The 24,527-nt window shown below is 34.1% G+C and overlaps 2 protein-coding genes, 1 long non-coding RNA gene and 1 pseudogene across 3 annotated transcripts; 2 read left to right on the forward strand and 2 right to left on the reverse strand.

Annotated features, from left to right (window-relative positions):
• Positions 1-767: 767 nt before the first annotated feature.
• On the reverse strand, positions 768-3,684 carry LOC146958032 (Acyl-CoA N-acyltransferases (NAT) superfamily protein). The gene is made up of 3 exons (XM_085739697.1): positions 3,465-3,684; positions 2,327-2,723; positions 768-1,265 (listed from the first exon to the last, which is right to left on the reverse strand). The coding sequence occupies exons 1-3, from the start codon at positions 3,682-3,684 to the stop codon at positions 977-979; spliced, it is 906 nt and encodes a 301-aa protein (XP_085595823.1). The 3' UTR covers positions 768-976.
• A 1,257-nt stretch (positions 3,685-4,941) lies between these two features.
• LOC146958033 (uncharacterized) lies at positions 4,942-5,603 on the forward strand (annotated as a pseudogene).
• Positions 5,604-7,972: 2,369 nt separating this feature from the next.
• Positions 7,973-16,638, reverse strand: LOC146958034 (Zn-dependent exopeptidases superfamily protein). Its single transcript, XM_085739698.1, has 14 exons — positions 16,564-16,638; positions 15,769-16,137; positions 14,489-14,727; positions 13,744-13,900; positions 13,419-13,496; positions 13,037-13,111; positions 12,806-12,925; positions 11,579-11,743; positions 10,905-11,427; positions 10,642-10,798; positions 10,128-10,237; positions 9,329-9,441; positions 8,652-9,009; positions 7,973-8,424 (listed from the first exon to the last, which is right to left on the reverse strand). Exons 2-14 carry the CDS (start codon positions 16,108-16,110, stop codon positions 8,120-8,122), a joined length of 2,742 nt encoding a protein of 913 aa, XP_085595824.1. The 5' UTR covers positions 16,111-16,137; positions 16,564-16,638; the 3' UTR covers positions 7,973-8,119.
• A 1,722-nt stretch (positions 16,639-18,360) lies between these two features.
• On the forward strand, positions 18,361-19,433 carry LOC146958035 (uncharacterized). Its single transcript, XR_015024566.1, has 2 exons — positions 18,361-18,660; positions 19,127-19,433. It is a non-coding gene; the product is annotated as an uncharacterized LOC146958035 (long non-coding RNA).
• The last annotated feature ends 5,094 nt before the right edge of the window (positions 19,434-24,527 follow it).

Consider the following 24,527-nt stretch of genomic DNA (forward strand, 5'->3'; position numbering starts at 1 on the left):
ACCTTGTAAGTTTAGTCCATACTTAATTTTAATAGCATTTTTAGTCCCTATAAAAAAAAATTTACTTATAATTTTAGTCCCTGCTAAAACAAAGTTTGATTAATTATCCTTAAACTCTTAAATTTTTGAACGATTTTTTTGAGACAAGATTAGAACACTATGAAAGGTTCGGTTACTAAAATTTAGAATTTTCTGACATGAAATGAATTAAATATGAATTTTTTTAAAACGACAAAAGTTAAAGATAAAAAGTAATAAAATCTGGATGTAGAAATCAAATTTTGCGATAATTTTTTGCGGACGAACTTTTAGTAATGTTCTAAACATGTCTGCAAAAAATTGTTCAAAAATTTAAGAGTTTAAGCATAAATTAAACAAATTTGAATTGAGTAGGGACTAATACTCAGTGCAGAAAAACAAAATTAGGGACTAAAAATGCTATTAAAATTAAGTAGGGACTAAACTTACAAGGTCGCTATTTTATAGGGACTAGAAATATAATTAACCCAAAGAATAATATTTATATTAGTACACCAGTATCAATTTTATTCGAAATAAGCATTGAATATTATTGACATTCTTTTGATATGCATTTGAACTCGGCGTCTCAACTGACACGATGTGGCTTTTCTATTTGTAGAAAGAATCATGTTTGGTTTTCAACTTCTATCTTAGCAAACAAAAACAAAATTGTAATGACAGCCCTTGCAGCTATTGAAGTTCAATAAAAATCAGCATAACTCATGATCTTGGTAGGGTATAAGGTGTATCCGTTATAAGCTTCAATTCTTCATTTAGATATGAACTTGGGACTACAAATGAATGCCAATGTAACTATACAGATGTTTCTACCTTGCAATTCCAAGGGTTTACTTACACACGTCGAATAGACGTCCCATCTTACTACATTTTTTCTTCTTAAATACATTAACATTGTACAACATAAAAACTCTAATCTATGAAGTATCTAATTAGTTTAAGAAACTGCTGATTTGTTGAGAAGCTTCATCATGAAGTTGAACTTCACATCTGGAGAAGTTTTTGGTTGAGGCCAGTTAGCTCCTCCCGGAACCTTTATAGATTTGAAACCTTGCCCTTGGTATAACTTTGTTGCCGCAGGATTTCGTAAATCGCAGTGTAATGCAATGGCACGACATCCCCAACTTCTGGCTTGTGATTCTGCCTTAGCCACCAATTGTTTAGCTATTCCTTTCTGTCTAAATTTTTCTCTCACTGCCACATTTGATATGTATGCAATTCCAGTCCTACAATAGTTTTTATACATAAAAAGTTGCAGCTATAAGCAAAGATTCACTAGTAACATGAGTAAACTAGGAACATAAATACATAATCTAACATCGCCTTATACATAGTTAGAAACATAGTTTACCATTTTGAAGGGTAATGCAGGAATCAATGAATTTCATAAAAGATTTTTAGCATGTTTCGATTAACCAAAAGTCCATTCTTGCCTCAGTGATCAATATGAAGAGATCTTAACTTCTGTTTTAAACAAGTGCAAGGCTACAAACTAACCACGAAGAACTATTGACATGCGATGAAAGAACATGGACTTAGTTACTTTTACAGCAAAACACAAATGAAAGACAAGTTATGTGATAAATGTCCCTGGTCAAAGAAAAAAACAATCATCAAGAAGATGAGACCACTTAATGCTATAATTTTGATAGTTTATCCCAAACATGACTCTAAATTAAATGCTCTTCGAGGATGGTAACACCTACTGTTTATATGGAATAGATGCATTAAAAGACAAAATAAGGGTATAAAAGTAAAATAATTAATTAATAAATCTTAAATTGTATCTTTTTCTTATAATTGGTAGGAAAAAAACTTCTATCATTTTCTTATACACGAGACTGGAGGGAGTATGTGGATAGTTAAAACAAGACAAGCTAGAAGCATTTAAGGTCTATATGTTTATAACAGAACATAATTATCTGAAAATTGTTGAGACATGTCTGGACTCCGGAAGACAAAAGCGAATTCAGACACAATTAATTTTAACATGTTTTGGAGTACAATTGATTTTGCCTCTAGATAAAAAGTAGTTTGTATTTTGGTAAATTTTCAAATACAGATAACTTGAAAATTACACAGGAATGAAAGGCAAGCGGAAAACAAGTTTATTAGTCTCAAGTTTATTCATACACAGTTTTAACTTGTATCAAGAAATTGTAGTTTTTGCGTTCAAAGATGATTTTTAGTCTCAAGTTTATTCATACACAGTTTTTGCATTTCAATCATTATTCGTGTCATAAATCCTCACTCACAAACCCAGATTCAGAAACAAGTTTTAACTCACCTTCTCTGTCGCAGAGGCCCCTTTCTAGGTAGAAAGTCTGCAACAGTATCTACTGTTAATATGCCAGCCACATATCCCTTGTTGAGGCTTAATTTCCCATCAAAACCCGCAATCTTGAAGTCTTCACTTCCAAATAAGAAAGTTTGATCAAGTGAATTGCCAATAACAGCAACCAGACAGGTTCTTTTGCAACCATTTGGTAAAGAGAATCCTGCTAACATAGCCACCAATCTATCCATCCTCAACACAAAATCTAATGGAAATGAATATTCAGGAAAGAAAGAGCTGCAGTGAGTCTCTGCCACTTCCCAACAATCCTCTATTCTTGCCTCTCTAACAGTGATCTCAGGGGACACAGTTGAGAACAAATCAACAACTTGACTGGCTCTGCATAATCCTACATCCAAACACCATAACTTTAAGTTCCTACCAAAGTTAACATCACAAATTAGGAAATTCTCCAGCACCCCATATATCCATTTCACTCCTTAACTTACATAGATGGCTAGCGTAAAATCGAGAGGGGTTAGAGTTATGCATGTTTTTAAATAATTTTGGGAATAGCTATTAGAAGATCAACCCGGTTCAAAAGTGAAAATATACGAAAAACATAGACAAATAACACGTGATGCTTGATTGCGAAATTTGGTCAGTTGTGTCTACCGCTCTGACTGCAGTGCGGCTGCAGTACCTTCCTATTAATCAAGCTTAGAATTCACAAGATTCAACATGTATTTGAATACTACAGTCCAATTTAAAATACTACCTAACTAAACCTACCCACTTATCAGGAACTACGAGTCATATCCAACAATAGCATTGCCAATTGTAGTAAATAAATAGGTTTTAAATGTTTCATTTTTCAATCAAACCTACCTCCCTTGAACAACACTAATTGAAAATCTTTGAATTTAATTCATTTTCATCACATTTCTCAGAAGACAAGTTGAGGAATTGCTTTCAAATTTCACAGACATCATCATCAGCTAGCAAAAATTGGATAAATTTCACATGTTCAAGTCCACTTCATCCAATAACAAAATTAATCAGTTTGACCACAAATTCAACAAACCCATCTAATAAATTCCTTAAAAAAAAAAAAACAAAGAAGACCAAATTAAAAAGTTGAAAAAGTTACCTGATTGAGAGGGAGTAAGAAAAGAAAATTCATGAGATGAAGGTGAAACCCAAGATGGTAAAGTAGTTGATTTCTTAAAATAAGTATTAAAAGATGAAATTTTTAATGTGTTTATAGGTTTCGGAGATACTGAGGTTCCAAGTGGTATTGACCGCATTTCGTGGAGGGTTGTCTTTGAGCTCAAAGAAAGAGTGTTGTTGTTGTTGCTTACAAGAGTCATAACATAATAACACTGTGAAGGGTTAGACTTAGAAGTTGGGTTAGGTTACCCTTAACAAATTGGTTGGTTAAAGTTACCAGTTTCCCAAAATTGTGGGGTCACTGATATTGACGCGAGTTAAATTCCTTGAATCCACAACCTTTGCCTTCTGATATTTTTCATTTCTTCACATTCATGTTGCTGGAAATGATTTTCTTTCCTTTTTTTTTGAATAAGTTGCTAGAAATGTTATAAGTGTGTTCTGTTTGTATATAAACCATGTCATCTAAACATATTTAGTATTTTAAAAACATTGAATATTTATCATAATTTCATAAATAAATAAAAAAAAAAGTTATTTATGTATGTTTTGTATTGATGTGAGTGTTTTGGTAGATAAGTATCTCAAATGATTCACGATGGAGTACACCCATAAATAATAAACAGTACAGAAATGATAAACAAACACAAATTTGAACACAAATACAACACCATGGGTAGTTTTGACATTTCAACAATAAAAATAAGGTCAATTTTGTCAAAACACAACCTCCTCTTCTTTCTATTCTCTGCGCGTTCTCTTTATCGCGTACCATCCACCTCTTCTCTCTTCATTCACTGTTGTTTTCAATCTTCCTCCCGTTCCAGATCTGATTTTTTTTGTCCATTTCAAATCCTCCTTCGCCTCCGACCACCTATTATCTCTTCCCTCACAGTCCCTTCCAGATTCCCCACCCCCAATCCTCCTTCGCCATCCCATTATTCATCGATACTTTCTCCTCTCCTCGTCGGCGTTTGCCATCACTAGTCTTCATACCGCATAATGACTTGAGTTATCTGCAGCAAATTATGAGAAAACAAATATTGCAAATATAGTGAGAGACAAGATCCATTATGCAAATATCGGGACCCCAAATATCGTGAAAGACGAGATGCAACCGCAAACTACGTTAATCATCTCTCCTAATTAGAGCGTAAAGTAAGTAATATCATATTAACAAATCAAAATAGAAAATTACTTAAAAAAAAAATCAAAACAGAAAATACTAGTACATATATATCATTACAAATCGAGTTTGTAAAAATAGAAACTCATGATTTTATTTTATTTTTTTTATTTTTTTTTTACTTTACTCACTTTGAATGATTCAAATTCAAATTCATTTCAAAGGATATTCGGCCCATTATTCATTTCGCGGTCCATCATCATATTACCCGTAATAAATATTATAAAAAGTGAAGGGATGGAGGTAAAAAATGTTCCATCCTAACTCCACCATGCCTACCACGGCGGAATCAGAACTAAAAATATACTGGTGCCATGAATGTGACATGAGTGTGTCTTTCATTTCTTCTCCTTCTCCTCAATTATGTCCCCACTGTCACACCCATTCCCTTGAACCCATGGACTCTCCTTTTCCCCAAAACAGCGCGGAAATGCTTCTTTCCCGCTCCGCTTCAACGATATTTTTGAAGAAGCCCTTTCACTATTCTCAACCCCTCCCCCCAAAACTCACATCGAAACAATCATCCCTACAATAACCGTTACCTCAACACTCCTCTCTTTACTCGACGCAAACGGCGCTGTTTTATGTGCCGTTTGTACAGAAGAAATCTCCGTTGATGAAGAAGCCAAACAGCTACCATGCAATCATCTCTACCACTCCGGTTGCATTACTCCGTGGCTCCATCGCCGATCTTCTTGCCCTATCTGCCGGTTCCAAATCAACGACAATGTCGTAGATGACGAAGAAGATGAAGATGCTGTTACTGTCATGAGGCGAATGGTGCCGCGACTGTCGGAGTTGTCAGAGGATGATGATTTCTATGGACTGAGAATCACTATCAACAACATTACTTCCCGTCGTCATGCTCTTCATGCTTCAGTCGCCGGCGATGATGGTGGTGTAATTGGACGGGAACTAATTGGAGAATATTAATGCTGAAATTTCGGTGTTCGAAGATTGCTAAAAATGATATACAATAAATAAACGTGCATGTATAAGGCCCGGCCTTGAGGGAGTGCAAGGTGCTCAATCAAGCCGGGCCTCCAAAAGCTATGGGCCTCAAAAAAAATTAACTCTAATACCCATCCCCACTTAAATAAAAAATATATGTGTTACTTCTTTACACGTTTGAGTTTTTTCTAGACTTTAGTTCTCCTATCTGGACATAAATCTGGTACTATCAAACCTCCCCAATTTGTATAATCACTTAAGCAGTCAATTTGAAAACTTATTTCATTGAAAGAATCACAACAATAATTTCTTTTTCACATAAACCATTCGTTTTTCCCTTTCCCACAACGGATAAGCGACAAATCCAAACGACGCCGTTAGTAAATTCTACCTCTCTTTCGCTTAATATTTTTGTATTTCGTTTCATGTTTAGAATCCCTTCTGATTCTGATTTTTTTAATAAAGCTTAGCTACACAAAAAAAATGCGTTTTTATTTTATTGGGGGCCTATTTTAAATAGAGAGCCGAGCCTCTTATTTCATAGGGACGGTCCAGCATGTATTCATTATTATGGAAACATTTAAATGCCAATTGATTGAGTTATTAACTACTGCTACATTCGGATTTTAGTCTTTTTAGATTTTTTACGATTACTCTTTCTCTTTTATTTAGCATATAAACTTTTTTTTTTTTGACAGATTTAGCATATAAACTTGTTTGATCACACTTTTGATTTTAGTTTAGTCACACATATTCACGAACAGTACACCATATCTTATACAAGTTACAACCGCCGATCTTTATTATAAGTAAAAAAATTATTTAGACTCATCAAGCAAATGATGTATCAGGCTTATATGTGCAAACTTCATTTTTCAAATTTATTGAGTAAATGATGTAATTAGTTTATAATATAAATCAGATACAATTTGCAAATGATTTTTTTATCATAATATTGACTACAAGGTGTATGCGTTTTTAATTATATTAAATGATACGGCAACACATAATTAAATACTTATGTAAAATAATTTTACACTTTTAGTGTGTTTAAATTAAATCTGTTTGGTATATAATCTGTTTGATTAGTATATTAGTTTGATTTAAAATCCGTTTAAATTAAAATAATATTCTCTATGAGCTATGCAAAATGCAATAGTTGTGATTCGAATTCGAAATTTTCAACTTACTGTATCACTTTAAGAAGAGAAATTCTGGTGATTATGCCACTTGATTTTTTTTAGGGAATACTTTAAAAAAAAATATTGATTGTGTAACCAAAAAATAGTATTTGTTGTGGTGTGGGGAGCACTAAAAAAAACGATATAGAAAGATGAATTTCTAGTCACTATGCTACTTTAAAAAAAAAGGGTATATATTATAAATTAGGTCTTAAATGTTTATTATAGCATAATGCATATAAATATAGATTCAAGTTTCTCCTTTAAAATAATAAATTGACTCAGTATAGATAGTATTAAATTAAATATATCAGCTCGAATGAAAAAATATCATCATAGGTAAATTCATTATAGATAAACTGAATAAACTGATTTTTATTTTTATTTTTTGGTAAAATCTAACTGTGGAAAGTTTTAAAAACATGATGAAACATGTACAAAATCAAGCGCTGCATATGTGTTGCTCTGAACAGTGAGGCTATATGATACTTGCATATCTTCATTCCTCTTTTCCATGTTTGTAGGGTAGCAGTTCTAAGTATTTTCAAAGACTTATAATTAAACATAATCATTTAACCATTATTCAAAATGAACTACGGTTGAAATTCAAATGGGAAATCTTAACTCTTATATTTTGATCAAAGTCTCAATTATCAGTTATGAAATTGAAGGAATGTGTTTTAGGGGTATTCTAGTTATCATTATAAAATAGGTTTATATGTTATATGAGAAAATGTTTGATTTGTATGTTAAGGCATAGCCCTCACCTCCAAAACATCCAAACACATCATAAATAACATAAGAGATAATTCATGCTAGGAAAATCAATTGTATGTTACATGAGCAAAAAATGACTATACCCGTGTTTGTTGCAACGTTGAGAAAAAATTATTCTTGGGTAGAAAAATTCCTAAGAATAAGATAACTTCCCATAACTTCTATTGTTCCCCTAGAATGATTCCCATGTGAGAAGGTAGAAATGTGCATTACCATGAAAGTTTATATATTTTTGAAATAATTTTTTTTTTATAACTACCAATATTCCTAGGAATATCAAAATTGAATTTCCATCTTTATATTCCTAGGTATGTTATTCCTGACAATAATTTTTGAATCCTTGAAACAAATGTCTCCCAAGTTTTCAACCCATAAGGCATGTCAAATACATCATTATTCAAAATGAAATATTATTGCTTTTTATAAGAAATGAGCAAAATTGTACACTACAAAGAATTAGAAACCCTATGATATGATTGCAAAAATTAATTTAACATGTATCTGTTTTAGCCATATAACACCTATAACTGAAGGATACACTTAAAAATTAACAGGAAGATTTCTAAAAAAAGCCAAGGTATGGGGAGAGGTAGACTTTCCAAACAACGAACACCAACGAGGAAGCTTTTCAAGAATCCGTTCAGTTATCGGTGTTAATCTGTCCACATCAGTCCTAAGTTTAAGGAGAAAACCATTATCAGTGCTTTGTGTTGAACCTGATTTCCAGTGGAGAGTCAGATCAAACAATTTTGGTGCATTCTTTCCTCCGGAAAACTGAATTATGTGCCAACCATCCACACTGCTCTTTTTGTCAGCTGAAATTAATTCTTCAGAATTCCTTGCATCTGACGTTCAAAGAAGGATACTATGTCAGACTCAAAAATATCTTAAGAAATAGTAACACTAGAACTAAAAAGAACGATCATTCTAATCGATGCATGAATCCATTTCCATTATGAAATTTTGGGATAAAATTTCAAAATAGTATCATTTAGATGAAGATGCGGCCGTGTACACATTGACAAACACAAACTACAAATACCTATTGCTAACAAGAAGAATCACTCAGTACCTGTAAGCGTGAAATCTACTATTTCTTCTGTATTGATCGCAAGAACCCAACGAAGAGAATCCTTTGTGTTGATTGAAACTTGTGTAATTCTTCCATTTTCCTTAGCGTCACTTTCGACATGCATCGTAGGAATATCGGCCTCACTCCAACCACTCACAGTGTTATTATATGTCCGACAACCATATTTAACTGAGAAAGTAACAAAATCAATGGGTTTGTCTTTACCACATACAAAACTTTCATTAATCTGCTCTACCTCCTTATTCAAATTCCCAGGAGTGTTAGAAAATAAAGATACATATGATACAGGAGTATGTTTTTCATCAAGTTTTCCTGTTGCATCCACAACATGTACAACCTGAAAGTAGAGAACATTAATTTAATTTATTGTACTTGTTCGAGTTAGGTAATTGTTGAAATTATATGGTTTTGGTTGGGAGGGAAGAACTGGTGCAGTGTGATGACTAACACAAGTGCATCCCACAATTTAATGGTGTACCTTGAGAAACTATGGATTTTCACATGCAAATGTCATGCATGTTTGTATTACTATCATATTATGTACTAAATTTGTCAATTGACATATCCACATATTAAATAATACAAACCAAATGAGTTCTGCATGTTTGTATTTCTAAAATATTATGTACAAAATATACACACAAATTGAAACTTACATTCACAGCTCTCGCGGTGTCTTCAGAAAATGGTGGGACAACACCAGATAACACAACTGCAAGAGATAAACTAAACAGCACCAAAGTAGCTACGGTGATTGTCCTTTTTGCACCTGGAAACCAAGTTACAATTGAACATAAACTCATAAAGTGACAACGTGGAATACTAAATATTGTATGTTTTGGAAGCATATGGTACCATCAATTCTCTTTCACCCTCACCCCCCCTCCAATGACGGATCCAGAATTTTTGAATAGTGGGGGCACCATATATAAAAATTTGTAGCATTAATAATTGTCCTTTAATATCAATAAAAATATCTTTCTCTATATAAATAACTAAACCATTTTTGCTCAAAAAAAAAAAAACTAAACAAATCATTTAACTGATCATCTCCCATTCGATTTCGCATCCGATTCTTGATAATATTCATATATTATCAACAAAGAATTTGAGATATATGATGATATGTGTGTGCCAAAAGAGAAATGATTTGTAAGAAGTGTAGGCTATGTGGTCAAAAGACTCTTGATACATTATACTACTCATAAAAAAGGTTTCTAAAATTTTTGTGTAGGCACATGCCCACACATCCAACAACATAGATCCATCCCTGCCCCCCTCTCCCACCCAGCCAAAAAGACAAAAAAATAGGCACACCCCACGCATAAATTTTGTGAAGTTCAAAAAGCATGTTGTGTGACAGAACCTCTTTGAAAATTTTAACAAAATGAAACAATTAGCATCGCTTTGTCACGATAATAAGATTTCAAATTTACAATGATACAGTAAACAAACCTGAGAGATGGACATATGAAAAAAGATACACCAAGGTCAAAGACAAGAGAGCGGCAATATATCCAGCAATCACAACGTTTCCCAGCCATTCAGGAGTACCACCAGGGTTCCTGCAAAGTAAAGTGTGAATTATATGCCTATACTTAAAAATTTATCTTTATGTGACAAATGGATGGTGAAAACAGCGGTCGAGTCTAACGACAATGGAAACCATTGTAAAGTGGTGGTGAATGCAACTGAGTCAAGGTGGTGATGATAGTGGAAGCAAAGTGAAGATAAAAAAGATGGCTACGATGATAATAATAACATGGTAAAAGGATCAGAACTTAACAAGAAGCATGAATATGACACAAATCAACACGGGTATATGACACATTTGTAATAAAGCTAAAAATAGTATGAAAGTAATATCAAAACACAAATTTTAAGCAAAACAAAAGAATCAATATATCAATTAAAAGTTAGCATGAGTTCTTGTAAACGTAATGAAAGGTTAAATATTCCCAGAATTTACCTGTCAAGTCGAACCATACCCCCTATGAGTGTAGCAGCAAGCCGAATAAAAATTCCGGCAGAAAATAAAATTGGTGTGGCTAACCCAAGGACTAGGGTTGCCAGTTTGAGCGGCTTTGGTAATCTGGCTGGAGATAGGGTTGCTTCAAAAAATCCAACTGAAAATTTCAACAAAAATTTAGTAGCAGATAACATAAGCTGTTCTAGCTTATAAAAAAAAATAAAAAATTCTAACAAGGACAGAGATGAGGCAGTGATAGTTACATGCAAATGCCGGAGAAACTAACCAAACAAGAGCCAAGTAAGAAGACCCAATTTTAAAATAATTCCCCAAAATGAGAAGGATAAGCCACTGAAAGGAACCGGCTTTATAGAGCCATCTTTCAGCCTCCAGCTTGACAAGTTCAGCCTGAATGATGGGGGGGAATTGGCCTCTCTTAGAATGTACACTCAAGAGATATTTTTGAAATAAAAGATAACCCAAATGTTGACCAGTCAATGCTCCCAAAATAGCTGGTGAACCAAATAATCCAACCACTAACCACGGGCTAGAAACATATGGCACTGGTGATGAAGATATCAAAGGTAGAAGAAAGGCGACAAGAATGGAGAAACCTAAGGAAAACACCCACATGAGGATAACACCCAAACATGACAAGGCCAATGAAGTTGCAGCTGGTATACCACCCATAGCCAATGATGTAACCCATATTAAAAGCGACTGCATTATCACTGAATTGTGGAGCATATTAGCTAAGTTTTGACGGTATACAACCATATATGTTCCCTGAAATGATCAGACATTTACCATGTATTAGAGCCGAATGATATGAAGTCAGCATAGCAGAGTACAACTACACCTGTCAGATGGAAAACTAATGCATGGCATACATAATGAAGCACAGAAATGAGATATGATTGGCATAACCAAGAATTACCAAGATGTCAAAATATATGGCTTTGCTATTGCTAATATCTTCCTTTGACTCTGTTGAGCTGTCTTCTGGAAAATGAGAAGATGCACCAATATGAAGCAGGAAAGCTAGCATGTTCTCCCCCAGATGTTGAAGAGATCCTTTCGTTAAAAGTTCTAATTTGTCATTCTGCACAAGGAAAAACATAACATTATATTACTGTCATTAGATATGAAAATATGTTAATAAAATCTTTTTCTCTCAAGACAACTTTTCAGCACCACCTTATGTCTTTCAACATTGCAACCAATAATCAATACATTGTATCCAACTATCAACGTAATGAATTTCATTCTTTACAATAAATAATATTAATCTTTCGGTGTAAAGAATATATTATGAACAAAGTGTTGCAATACAGATCACAATTAGATGTATAGTCTTCACTTGATGACCCACTGGCCGAGTAACTTCTCTAGAAGATCCAAATACATAAAATCCAGGAATAAACTTCATGGACTCTCTATTGAAGCATGAACCTGAAATATGCACCTACAATCTACCGCCCCCAACCATAGATACTAACTATGCAAAAACATTCTGTCAACCCTTCAGTGATCTAATATAGCTATATAGCTGCAGATATTTGTCATTGTCAATAATACTAATACAGGGGGACAAAGCCTATAATAGGTCTTTCATTTTGTTTCCTCGTATCTTCTCTCTCATTCAGAGAGGACTTTCAAGAGGCAACACAAAGTTGACAAAGCCAACACATAAAAATCATCTGCCAAACAAAAGTAGATTTCCAGCATATTTCCTAACCAGAAAAACCCTTAGCAGTCATTCATGCCAATTCTGCCAAGATCGATTCCCATTCTTATACCACCTTCCAATGTACCAAAACACAATTGTAGCCTACAATTTAGTACTAGAACAACCTTAGGAAGTTGTGATTGTTCTACTTTCTATAGTATGTTCTTATTCTTTCTATGCAATCTAAACCATCTCAAATCTGGTAAATAAGAAAAATCTAGGTCTGAAACTAATCTTAAGGGCAAAGACAACTACGTTCAATTACTTCAAATCCAGTTAAACGACAGTAAAGAGCTATTATGGCATGGAGAGCTCTCATACGAGTTTCTTTGCAAAATCTTTTCAACCAACACAAAATGAAGTTCATGATTTGCAATAGAATACAGAACAGAAAGAAAACCAAATATTTCATAGGACATAAAGAGAGAAGGAAACCTTGGTATGATATACAGCAGTATTATCTACATATGCAAAATCAAGCCCAGAGAGGCCAGCAACCTCTTTGTACACTTGGAAATCTGTTGCGGATTTTATGACCCCCAAAGTAAAAAGATCCTGCAGCATAAATCTTGGTTAATTTAAACAAAGGTACAAAAAAATGAAAATAAAAAACAAGAATAAAAAATTTGCTATAGAGGAAAAGAATAATGAAGGAAACCTTCGAACCTGTGCAACAATTTGACCAGATGGGTATTTTGCTACTGAAGCAAAGCTCTCAATAGCCCTTGGATGAGGACCAGCCTACTAATGCAAATGACACGAAATTATTGTCAGAATTTGACAAACTCTAGAAATGACAAGTCTCGGAAGTCAAATAACCAAATAAAATTTCAATTTCCAAGTCTAAATGAATGAAGATTGATAAATATATATTTTTTGAAATACAATTTTTCGCCTCCTTTTGTAGAGTAAGGCAATCAATATCGGAAGTAAGAAATGATTCTTGACAGCCATCAACAACAAGATGTATTATGAATGGAAGGACAAAACTTCATTAGTAAAATCAAGTAAAAATGATCTATTGTCGGACAAACTCAAGTTTACACACCTGAAAAATACTAGACTTCCCTCCAATTCCCATGGCCTCTAGATCAATAGCCATACGAACAGTTTTACTCCAAGGGTGCTGCATTAAAAAAACAGAAAGATAAGAATTTTAACATAGTATTTGTGTTTCAGATAGTGGCAAGAAAATAACTCTAAAATTTAGATATAGTCTATAAACTTCTCAGTAAAAGATTTAAACCTTATGGTTTAAATTTCTTCTAATCCCAACATAATTCTATTAATCAATATAATGATCCATGTCTTTCAACCAGCTGAGAAGCAAATAGGAAAAGTACTAAAGGATGCATTAACAAGTAATTCCATACCTGGGTTATGAAGCTATGAGCACCATTAAGACCCTCCTCCTCACCGGTATTAAATAAGAATATAACACCTTTCTTCAATCCATGAGCCCACTGAGAAATTCCACGAGCAAGTTCAAGCATAACACCTATACATGAACTGCAGTCTCCTGCCCCTTCACTGTTAAATTAATACTATAAGGTTAGCAGCAAATAAAACGGTGCTTTTAACTAATCAGAAACTGAATGCACTGTTTAGAGCAACCAACATGAGGACATTTCACACAAACCAACACCCAAGATTACAGGTCTATTTGGATTGACTTATTTGAGTTTATCTACTGACATAAGCACCTGTGAGGCTGTTTGTGAGGGCTAATGGAAACAGTTTATGCCATGTCCATAAATTGTTTTCCGCTTATTTCTATAAGCTCTCCAAGATAGCTAATGAAAACAACTTATAACTTATATAGAAACAATTTGACTTTATTTTATCTTTTATAATAGAAATAGATAATAAATTGTTTCTCCAAACAGGGCATGTGTGTGTGTGTGTCTATATAGTATTCTTCCTTCTACTTGAAAATCAGGGTTCTAAGCCTCCAACAATACTCCCTGCTATGAAACCATTTCCCACTCTCCATACACATATGCATGACATATTCTTGTGAAATGCATCCTATAAAACTAAAAACATCATAGTAGAAACGAATACAAAAGTGATTGCCTAAAGTAGAAAGATGGGAGCAAATAGATGGAGAAAACATACGTTGAAAAAACAGTATCAATATGAGATGAGACCAGTATGGATTCTTCTCTTGCTTCAGATGTATATTTAGGCAAGATTCTTACTACGACATGATCCAGATCTGAATAAACAAGCGATCTCCCCACAAATAAGCCACTACTTAGATGATTTGTACCAGATTCTACGTGAAAAAGATCCACTTCGACATCCACCTCCCAGTGGGCTGTTTTTTTAATAGTTTCGCATGCTGCCAAAACATACTGCAGTTGGAAAAGAAGCATGTTAAATTAAATATATATTAACAGACAATGGACTAAGAAATGACCACAATCAATAGGATAACTTGTTGTTACTCCCCTTGGTCGCTGAGTAAAATCCGTAACTTAAGTAATGAAAGTATATATTTCATTATCAAGTTTTCGAGTTCTGAATTCCAGCTCACACTAGCCCAAAATGTTACTGATAACAGAGTCGAACTACTAGCTATTGGCTTTTAAGCATACCAAGCACGAGATGGCTTAAAAGGTATAAATCATGATAGAAAAAGTCCTAGCTATATTTGACAATAGATATCAAAGAATAAAGAAGTAATGTGCCACTGCCAACCACATGACATTACTCAACTTTCAATAAAGAGAACCAAGAATTAGCCCCTTATTATTCATGTAACAACACAGAAGGTGTATAGAAGACTATACTGTTTTTAACTATTCCTAGCCTTAAGACACTGAAGTTTTCAGCCCAAAAACACAGCAAGAAACAAATACTTAAATTTCTTTTATCAAATTAATAAAGATTCATAAATCATAACTTTTTAACCAAAAGATGATAGTTGTTCGATAACATCAACGGGGACCACTAATTATTTTCGTATTCATTCACGTTAACTAAATAGACTATATCCTTGCACACATCAACGGGGACCACTAATTATTTTCGTATTCATTCACGTTAACTAAATAGACTATATCCTTGCACTACAGTTCACAGTACCATCATGAGCCCAAAACTTCTACATAATGGATTTGTACATTCAAAAAACAAACCAGGCAAAGGAAAAAGAATTCGAGTGACAAATTTCCTCTTATTTATTTGCTTTGGGATAAAACTCCCCATTGCACACATCTTACTCATATTTCTTGAGATCCAAGAAATCAATTAAAAGACAGAGCAATCATACATTTAATAAGTTCACCAATATATGAGAAAACCACACTTTAACTTGTCCAAATCAACACAAAAAGTCACCGAATGCAACAAAACTATCGAAAGTTAAAAATTAACAAAGTTGAGAATCCAACCTGCAGGGCTTGATTCAGAGCTTCAGAACCAACAGGATGAGGTCCCACCTCAGTCAAAGCCTTAACATGACTGAATGCTTCAATCTCAGAGAAACCCCTCTTTCCAGCCTGATCAGCAGTAAGAGGCAGAGGCATGTTCTGAAACTGATATTGATAAATAGCTGAACATGAATACGCGATGATAAAGAACAAGGCCAGCCACGCAATTGAAGACCTCTTTGAGTTTCCACCGCCAACAACAACGCGGACTTTAGCATCATTACTAGTCTTTTTTCCACTTGCATCACCACCACTACTTGACCCTTTTGATGCTACTGACGCAGTTTCGCGCCTCTTACGCATTGTAAGTAAATTCTAATCAGCAATCACCTACTCAAAAGAGTGAAAAATAAGCTCAAAATCAACAATGCCTTGTTAGTAATAACAAACTACAATACAAAAGCTTCACACGAGGAAAATTAAGATGTCAAATATGAATTCATTGATCAATGAATTAAATGAATGAAAAATCTTAGATGTGCAAATTAAAAGGTTGACTTTTAACAAACACCCAGAATGGAAAGTTGACTTTGACGTGATTAAGATTACACAGAAAGAAAAAAGGACCAAATTTTATTTAATTTTTATTAAAAAAAAACTAACTTGATCTCAGAAACTGAATTGTATTATAGCCATGATTGCAGAACGAATTAGGAAAATAGAGTCGCATGAAAAAGCATAATTGACATGGTTATGTAGATTGAGAGAGAGAGAGAGAGAGAGAGAGAGAGAGAGAGAGAGAGAGAGAGAGAGAACCTGTGTGTGAATGTATGTGAGGAGTGAACGAAGGAACAGTGTCTTGTCTTCGGAGATGACGAGAATTGTTGCGACAAGTACACCTTAAACTTGAACTGGTAGTTATTTGGAACAATTATTGAAATTTTAATGATTTAATCATTGACATTTTAATGATTTAATCACAGGTGTGTGCTTATATAGAGTTTTATTTTGTAACAAAAAAATAGAGTTTTATTTTAGAGGACTTATATAGTTATAGTTTGTTTTTAGCTGTTACATAGAGTTTTAGTTGTTGAGGGATTGCTGCAGATTTTGTTACAAGGAAAAAGATAAGGGATAAGAGATAATAAATTTATATATTTTTTTTAGGAGTTTTAATTTATATTTTATTTGACACTAAAAAAAAAAAAAAAAAAAAAAAACCTTATTTTGATCTTATATAAAAATATTTTTTTCCTTAAAAAAAATATATATTTTGTTTTAGTGTAACATTTTTTCTTTCAATTTTATATTTCACTTTATTATTTTTTACCATTTCATATTTTATTGTTCGTTGATAATAAAAAGTGGAGGAAGACATACACTGTCTTAACGTTAATTTTGATAAAATTAGTAGTGATAGTCCATGAGAGATAAAAAAAAATAAAAAAATTGGTAGTGATGAACTATAAACTATAAAAGACTATATTGTTTTTGCAAAAAAAAAAAAAAAAACTATTGTTTTTCACTATTCCTAGACGTGGTCAATTTGGTTCTGTTTGGACTTAATGCTAGCTAAAGTAAATTCCTACTATGATAAAGAAGACAGTTGTTGTATCTTTCTGGGGTGATCTTGCAACTAACACTTGTGTAAGAGTTGGTAATTATTGCATAGCTTTGGTGCAAAAAAGACTCATATAAATCTCATTGTTAAATAAGTTCTTTTTTAGGTGCTTCTTTGTCAGCTATAAGCAGAAGTTTTGTTCTGATCAATCCAGTAGTACCCTGAATGTTAGAAGCTAAGATGTTATACCATTGTCCACTTGTTTTGATATATGTCTGTTATGTGGATTGCAGGTATGATTATGAAGGCATGGATGCTTCAATGTCTGCTGCAAGCTTTGGTTTAATTCCATCGTCCAACAGTGGAAGCAAATCAGTGTACAGTGATCGATCGTGTTCCACTTTATTACATAACCTCGAACCCCTCTTTGGAGGCTGATCAGGAGGTATTTATTGCACAGTATATCTGGTCTAATAATGCATACCCCTATTCTGGATCCTAATTTTTCATTTCCTAGCATTACTAAGATGGTTAATATATAACTGATATCAAATTATCAACCTTCAATGAATTTCAATCGTAGACATTTGTTTAATCTAGTCTCTTTTAGTACTTTGAGCAGACTGCATTCTTTGGTATCAGAGGATATACAAGTTTCTTAAGGGGTGTTGGGTGCTGGTGTGAAAGTTGCTAGAAAAACAATGAAAAAAGCAATTTAAGGTACTCAATAAATCTTGAAGTTTTGTAAAACTATAGCATAGTAGTATTGCCCTCGAATATATGATGCATGGTTATAAGAGTTTCTGATGCAAGTGGTGAGGCTTATATATCTACCTTCAATGAGGAAGCTGATAAGATCATTGGGTGCTCTACCGATGAGCTAGACAACCTTAGATCACAGGTATCATATTGGATACCAGTTTCCTAATGTTTGATCATGAATCACTCATGCCAATCCTTGTCAAATGAAATTGAAGCAAACTACTTGGATTCCACACAGGGGCGGATGCATGTAGGAGCAATGTGGGACTATAGCTCCACATGCTTTTCCCCTTTTTTTTTTTTTATTTTTTTTTTTAAATATACCCTCCGGTCATTGTTATAAGCAAAAGTTTACACTTTAGGTTCATTCAACAATTAATGATATATATGGTCTTTGTTGTAGGTCACATACATCATTCAATGAATGAATCTAAAATGCAAACATTTGCTTATAATAGTGATCGGATGGTATATTAAACAAAAGACAGATGTGTGTCTCACTCTCTCTCTTTCATTTTCTATTCCAATTTCCTTCCTGTACCGTAACTAAACACGCCCCTTTCTCTCTTAAATTGCAATCTCTCTCAAAGGTAATAAGTGGAAATGGTAATAAGTGGCTGGGTCAGAAAAGCAATTTTCTTTGAGCATAATGATATTTTTTGGAGATATATACAGTCCATTCTGGCTTATTCTCCACTACTCCTGTCTCATACTGGGTTACTGAAATATCTTTCAATCAACATAGGCTATAACCTGAGATAATCACCAAAAAAAATTATGACAGTTTTGAATAATAATTTACAAAAATTATGGAAGAAAATACTACCTTGTGAAATGAACATAAGGTAGAAAACTATACTAAGAATTGTAATGGTTGAACTAGCCATCTTTTATTGAACAATTGATAATGCTGCTATATCAAATGTGACAAAGAGTTCTATGAAGCTGTTATAATGTATCCCGATATATATGTATTTTGTATTTGTTTATGATTTAATGACTAGTGATATTCTTGTTACTTACTTGTAACAATGATTGTGTGTTTTACTTTTATAGGATGAAGAAATTTTTTCCCGTGCTTTCTAGAGACAAAGCTAGTTCTTCGGCTAGTCAAGAACCATCAAATACTCGACATCCAAGTGAACCACAAAATGAAGTTACACCTAACTCGGCCAATGAGGGTATTCAAGTTGTTGATTACAATTTGTTGGAAACGGATCCAGGACTTAGGTCTCCAATTTCAAGCTATCATCCTAACTTCCAAGATGAGGTACGTAAAGCTTACCTTAAAAAAGGTCGTTATAAACCTAGCAATTTCGTTTACCCTTGGTCTGATCATGGTAGACAAAGACGTAGATTTTGTAAGAATTGGTTTAATTTGTATGATTGGATTGTATGATTGGATTGAGTATAGTGAATCTAAGGACCTAGAAATTTTAGCTCCACCTATAATGAAAGTCTGGATCCGCCCCTGATTCCACACCTCTTGCGGGTTAGTGTTTCTTAGAACGAGTATAATAACGAGAAGAGGCAAACGAGGTTAGTTGTTACTGTCGACTTTGATTTTGCTGTGGAGACTAAATTTCTCCTTGAAGACATATCAAAGATGACAGCCTCCCAATAAGATGGAAATGCTCTTTCTTCTAAATTAGTTTTAATTATTTAAAGATTATTAGATAGAATTAATTTAAAGATCTTTCTTCTTTTCTTTTTTTCTTATATCAGGGTTCTATCTTCCCTTGATCATCTAAATCATCATGCAAAATTACATTGCTTTGATCATGAATAAGATGAGGAAGATTATGAGTAATGATTTACTGTTCTTACATTAGTAACTTGTATGGGTAGTTTCAGGCTCGGACCAACAACATCCTTGGATACAACTGTCTTCATTCATTCTTCAACAGTCGTGGGATAGAAATTGGGAAAAAAATATCAACTGGGAATTGTCTTCTATTTTTAACATTTTTGTTGGCAGCATCACCTTTGTTATCATTGGTTCGTCTCTTTTTGCTCTTGAACTCTCCTTACTCCTATTTGTGCCCGAATGGCCGAATCCAAGGACCGAGGTTATGTGATAATTTTCTTTCCTCATCAGATGGGAGAGCATCGCATCCCGTCTCTCCACGACCAATATCGCAACTGTAAACACAAAATTGTTGCAACTTCTCATGCTTGAAATCAACCCTTTCAACCCAAAAAAAAAAAAAAAAAAAAAACATCCTTTTTGCCTCCCATATTGGCACCTTTGTTAATATTGTGAGAGAGATAAAAAATGATGGAGATTTTAATGATCAATGAGGTGGTTACCAACGCAGTTGCATTCAAAGACGGGTCTTTCTTGAACTGCGTATCCTTATGCGACAATCGTAGGTTGCTGCTTTCGATACTTCCCAGCGTTGCACCAATATTCTTGGTCGCCATATTTTTTTATGCGACAACGAGGCGGCTATTAACGCAGTTGCATTCAAAGATGGTCTTTCTTCAACTGCATATACTTACGATCCAACTCGATGATTATCCATAAATTACAAAAAACTCTATTTATGTCGTTAGTATACTTTAAAGAAAATGTAATCAAATTCCCTCAACCTTGTTTAAAGAAATTGTAACCCGTTTTAATTCGGATAGAAAATGTATAAAATACAAGTGGTGAAAGTTATTAGTGTAACTCGCATACAATCTTAAGTTTAGATATCATCGTCATCCTTAAAAGTGTGGTGTTAGAAGTTCAAACTTCAACCCCTATATATATTATATGAAATGTCTCTATCAACTGAGTTAAGCTCGCGTGGACAAAATGATTCATACTTCAATGGAGAATAAACTAAAGCATAGAGTGTTTTTTAATATGATATATTAGTTTAAATAAGATTTGTTGAATAAGTCAATGTTTATTTGGATTAAATAAAAATCACATTTCTGTTTTGCTGTTTCTATCAGTTTGCCCACGTTTAGGATATGCTATTAGTGTGGGTTAGTTTCCTAGTTTTTTGCTAGTCAGTTGTATTTGCTAAGTCTATAAACTTAGCCTTTTATTATTCAATGAATAAGAAACGTATTATTCCTGTTGTCTTTGGATTTCCAAACTGTTAAATTTGGATTTCCAAATTTCTATCATCTACCGAAGTTGTTACTAGGTTGAGTCACGACCAGGTCGCTCTCTTTAAGACGTTTCGTGGCACTACCCAAAGTTGTGCAAGGTAGACTATCAACCACGCCGCCTCCAGGATAAAACAAGCCCAGCTACAACTGTTCGATTAACTACTGCACTGTAGAAAAATCGTTCGAGAATTACACCCTCAAAATATGGCTCAATCGTTTGATCGAAGCCACTCGATACGGTACGTAACCGCTCTATTCGAAACCGTTCAAATTAATATGGTATTATTACCATTCTATTATGGTGCTGAGACCACTCAAATATGGTGTTACCACCATTCTAACTTCTCCAAAACATGAATATGGCACTACGACCACTCAAATATGGTGATACCACCATTTCTCATTAAAATAATATAAATATACTGTTAAGATCATTCTTTAATATGATCTTAATAGTACTCAATATTCCGAAGAATCGTATATTATTGAAGGGACTATGAACTTAAGACCAAGGGACTATGGTCTTAAGAACACTCTTAATACCGAAGGGACAGAAAGGAGTAGAAGCAGAAGAAACTTGTTAAAAACAAGTCGGAGGGAGAAGAGAGGAAAAAACACAGGAAGCATCGACTGTGAATTTTCGGTGTGTAGAATCAAATGGGGCGAGCTCTCCTTTTATAGGGAGAGTTTGTAACAAAAAATGAGTGACTTGGGGATTAAGTCTGCTTAATCCTTAAGCAAACGCGTTTTGTTTCTTAATTGGATATATCCGGAAGTTTCTGGATATGCTTTTGGATCGGGTCGGGTCGTAACAAATTTATTTGTTACGCGTAGCGCTTACGGATAATGATTAAATTAATTAATTAATTAATTTAACATTTTCAAGTGACAAAAAAATATATATCAATTTTTTTTTTTTTAAGCGTTCACCCGTTCACAAAATTGGGTACCCCAAGGGCACACCCTTAGAGGTCACTTTTCCCATATATAAACACTTACTAGTTGGGGTGACCCTTCAATGTGGGACATTTTTAAGTCACACCCACACACTAGTTTTTTCATAGTGTTTTTCTTTCCAATTTTCTTCACTAGAATTAACTAGTGTTCCAACAATCCCCCACTTGACTTCAAAATGGTTTCGAGAAATAACGTAAAACGTTTCCATAAGATTTGCTAATATACAAAGGTGTCGCCAACAACTTGAACCTTTGCATAGTGGAAGGTATTCTGATTTAACAAGAGTTGCTTACAGTATTGAACTCTATCTCAGACATAGAATCCACACACAAACCTTTTCATAGGTGTATTCTAAAAGCCCGTGCGTTTTAAGGCCCTGCACGTGTATCCCGGTTTTAACGAATGCTCTAGGAATTCTGCCTCGAAATTCCATAGGACTGGCCTAAGTTCCACATTCGTATAGGTGAGTCTATCAAGGGTACTCCTGTAGCTGTGTACCCCACTCAACATAGAGTATAGATCTCATTAAGAGTTACTATTACCTCATCCTTCTTTCGCTGCAGGATCATGCTTTCTATATTCTTTCTCTCATAGCATGTTCTACCACTTCATGACTTGTTTTTACCCATTGAACCTATTTCTTGGGATCTCCAGTCATGTAGGTCGGGTTACCATCACTTGTGGGCTATAGGCATTAGTCCCATCCTACTGGATGTTTCTTGGACTTTCTCTCTATTAAGTCCTTTCGTCAAAGGATCAGCTAAGTTTTCATTCGTACGTACAAAATCAACTCTAACCGCTCCATTTAGAGATACACTCTCTAATCGTGCTATGTTTTCGCCTTATTTGTCGTCTCTTACCATTGTAATAACGATTCTTAATCTTTGCAATAGCCGCGGTACTATCGCAATGAATTAACATAGCCGGTAACGGTTTCTCCCATAAAGGGATTTCAGCTAGCAAGGATCTTAGCCAACTTGCTTCTTCACTAGTTTTCTCTAGTGTTCTCATCTCAGATTCATTCCATAGTGGACTGAGTCAATATCATTTGTTTTAACAAACAACTCCTCTAGTGATGCTCAATGTGCAAACACTAGTCACTAAATATTCATCTGAAAGATGTTCAATTCTATATCTTGTACCATTTAAGTACAATATGTTACTCCTAGTGAAGTAATCTTAGAGTCATAGTCTTCTCATGACTCTTTCTATAGCATGGCAATGCTTTCCATCCGTCTACTAGTAAACTTGCACAAGAGTTTCACGACATCGACAATGTCGGATCTAATACATTCAGTGGCATAGCTACGTGCTGCCAATGATGCTCGTATATTTTTTTTTCTAGCTCCATCTCAAGTGTTCTTACACTTGGATCATAATATGTGATTGCAAGTTTACGGTGAAATAATTACATTTCCTTAAGATCTTCTCAACTTTGTGAGATTTATCAAAAAAGTTATCTTTTCTGATCTAGTAATCTTGAAACCAAGAATTACTTCAATTTTTTTTTTGTCTAGGTCTTTCTTATCAATGTTGTTGATAAACAATGATTTCACATAATTCATAACATGAATCTTTAAATCAAATATGAGCAAGTCGTCTTCATAGAGACATATGATCGTGCAAATATTATATGTCACTTTCATTCACTTTATACTCATTCGATAACATTAGAATGTCACATTTTTCATGCCATTCCTCAGGAGTTTATTTTAGACCATTCAAATAATTATCTAACTTACAGACCTTGTTTTCTTGTCCATGAATTGCAAAAAATTTCAGGTTGTTTCATATAGACTTGTTCTTCTAGTTCACCATAAAAAGGCAACTTTCACATCCATTTGGAGTACTATCGAGTTATAAACGGCGGCTAAAGGGACTAGTACTCTTATGGATATGATTTTCGTGACTGGTGAATGAATGTCGAAGAAGTCTATATTTTTTCTCTTTGTTTAAAACCTTTGACTACAAGGAAAGCCTTGTATTCATCAACCGTACCATCAGGTTTTAGTTCTTTTTTTCAAAAAAAACCAAATACAACCGATTGGTTTTGCAACTATGAGACAAGTCAACCAAGTTTCATGTTTTGTTAGACTCTAGAAAATTCATTTCATCGTTTATTGCTTTTGCCATAATTCTGAAGGTGAGAAAAACACAAGAAGGGGGGTTGAATTGTGTTTTGAAAAATTCTTCGTTTCTCCTAAAAACTGAACACACTGATCAGAAGCTAGGTGAGACAGCTTCTGAAGTGATAATCAGAATCTAAATGCAGCGGAATAAAACAGAGAGAGAGAAGAAGAACGACACAAAGCAATTATACTGGTTCCTTCCACAATCCGGAAGTAGTCCAGTCCCCCTTGCACTTCCAAGGAGATTTCACTATGAGTAATATCTG

The sequence above is a fragment of the Medicago sativa genome, chromosome 1, assembly GCF_051527215.1.
Source record: "Medicago sativa cultivar Bolivia chromosome 1, Bolivia_mono, whole genome shotgun sequence".
Lineage (NCBI taxonomy): Eukaryota > Viridiplantae > Streptophyta > Magnoliopsida > Fabales > Fabaceae > Medicago > Medicago sativa.

What these genes read in the sequence shown, in the direction of transcription:
- LOC146958032 (XM_085739697.1), bottom strand. Translation starts at nt 3,684, where the DNA reads ATGACTCTTGTAAGCAACAACAACAACACTCTTTCTTTGAGCTCAAAG. An exon ending in TCTTACTCCCTCTCAATCAG is followed by an intron (nt 2,724 to 3,464) that starts GTAACTTTTTCA and finishes GTTTGGATGTAG; the next exon opens with GATTATGCAGAGCCAGTCAA. An exon ending in GGGCCTCTGCGACAGAGAAG is followed by an intron (nt 1,266 to 2,326) that starts GTGAGTTAAAAC and finishes AAACTATTGTAG; the next exon opens with GACTGGAATTGCATACATAT.
- LOC146958034 (XM_085739698.1), bottom strand. Translation starts at nt 16,110, where the DNA reads ATGCGTAAGAGGCGCGAAACTGCGTCAGTAGCATCAAAAGGGTCAAGT. An exon ending in ATTGATACTGTTTTTTCAAC is followed by an intron (nt 13,901 to 14,488) that starts GTATGTTTTCTC and finishes TTAATTTAACAG; the next exon opens with TGAAGGGGCAGGAGACTGCA. An exon ending in AGTAGATTTCACGCTTACAG is followed by an intron (nt 8,425 to 8,651) that starts GTACTGAGTGAT and finishes TTTGAACGTCAG; the next exon opens with ATGCAAGGAATTCTGAAGAA.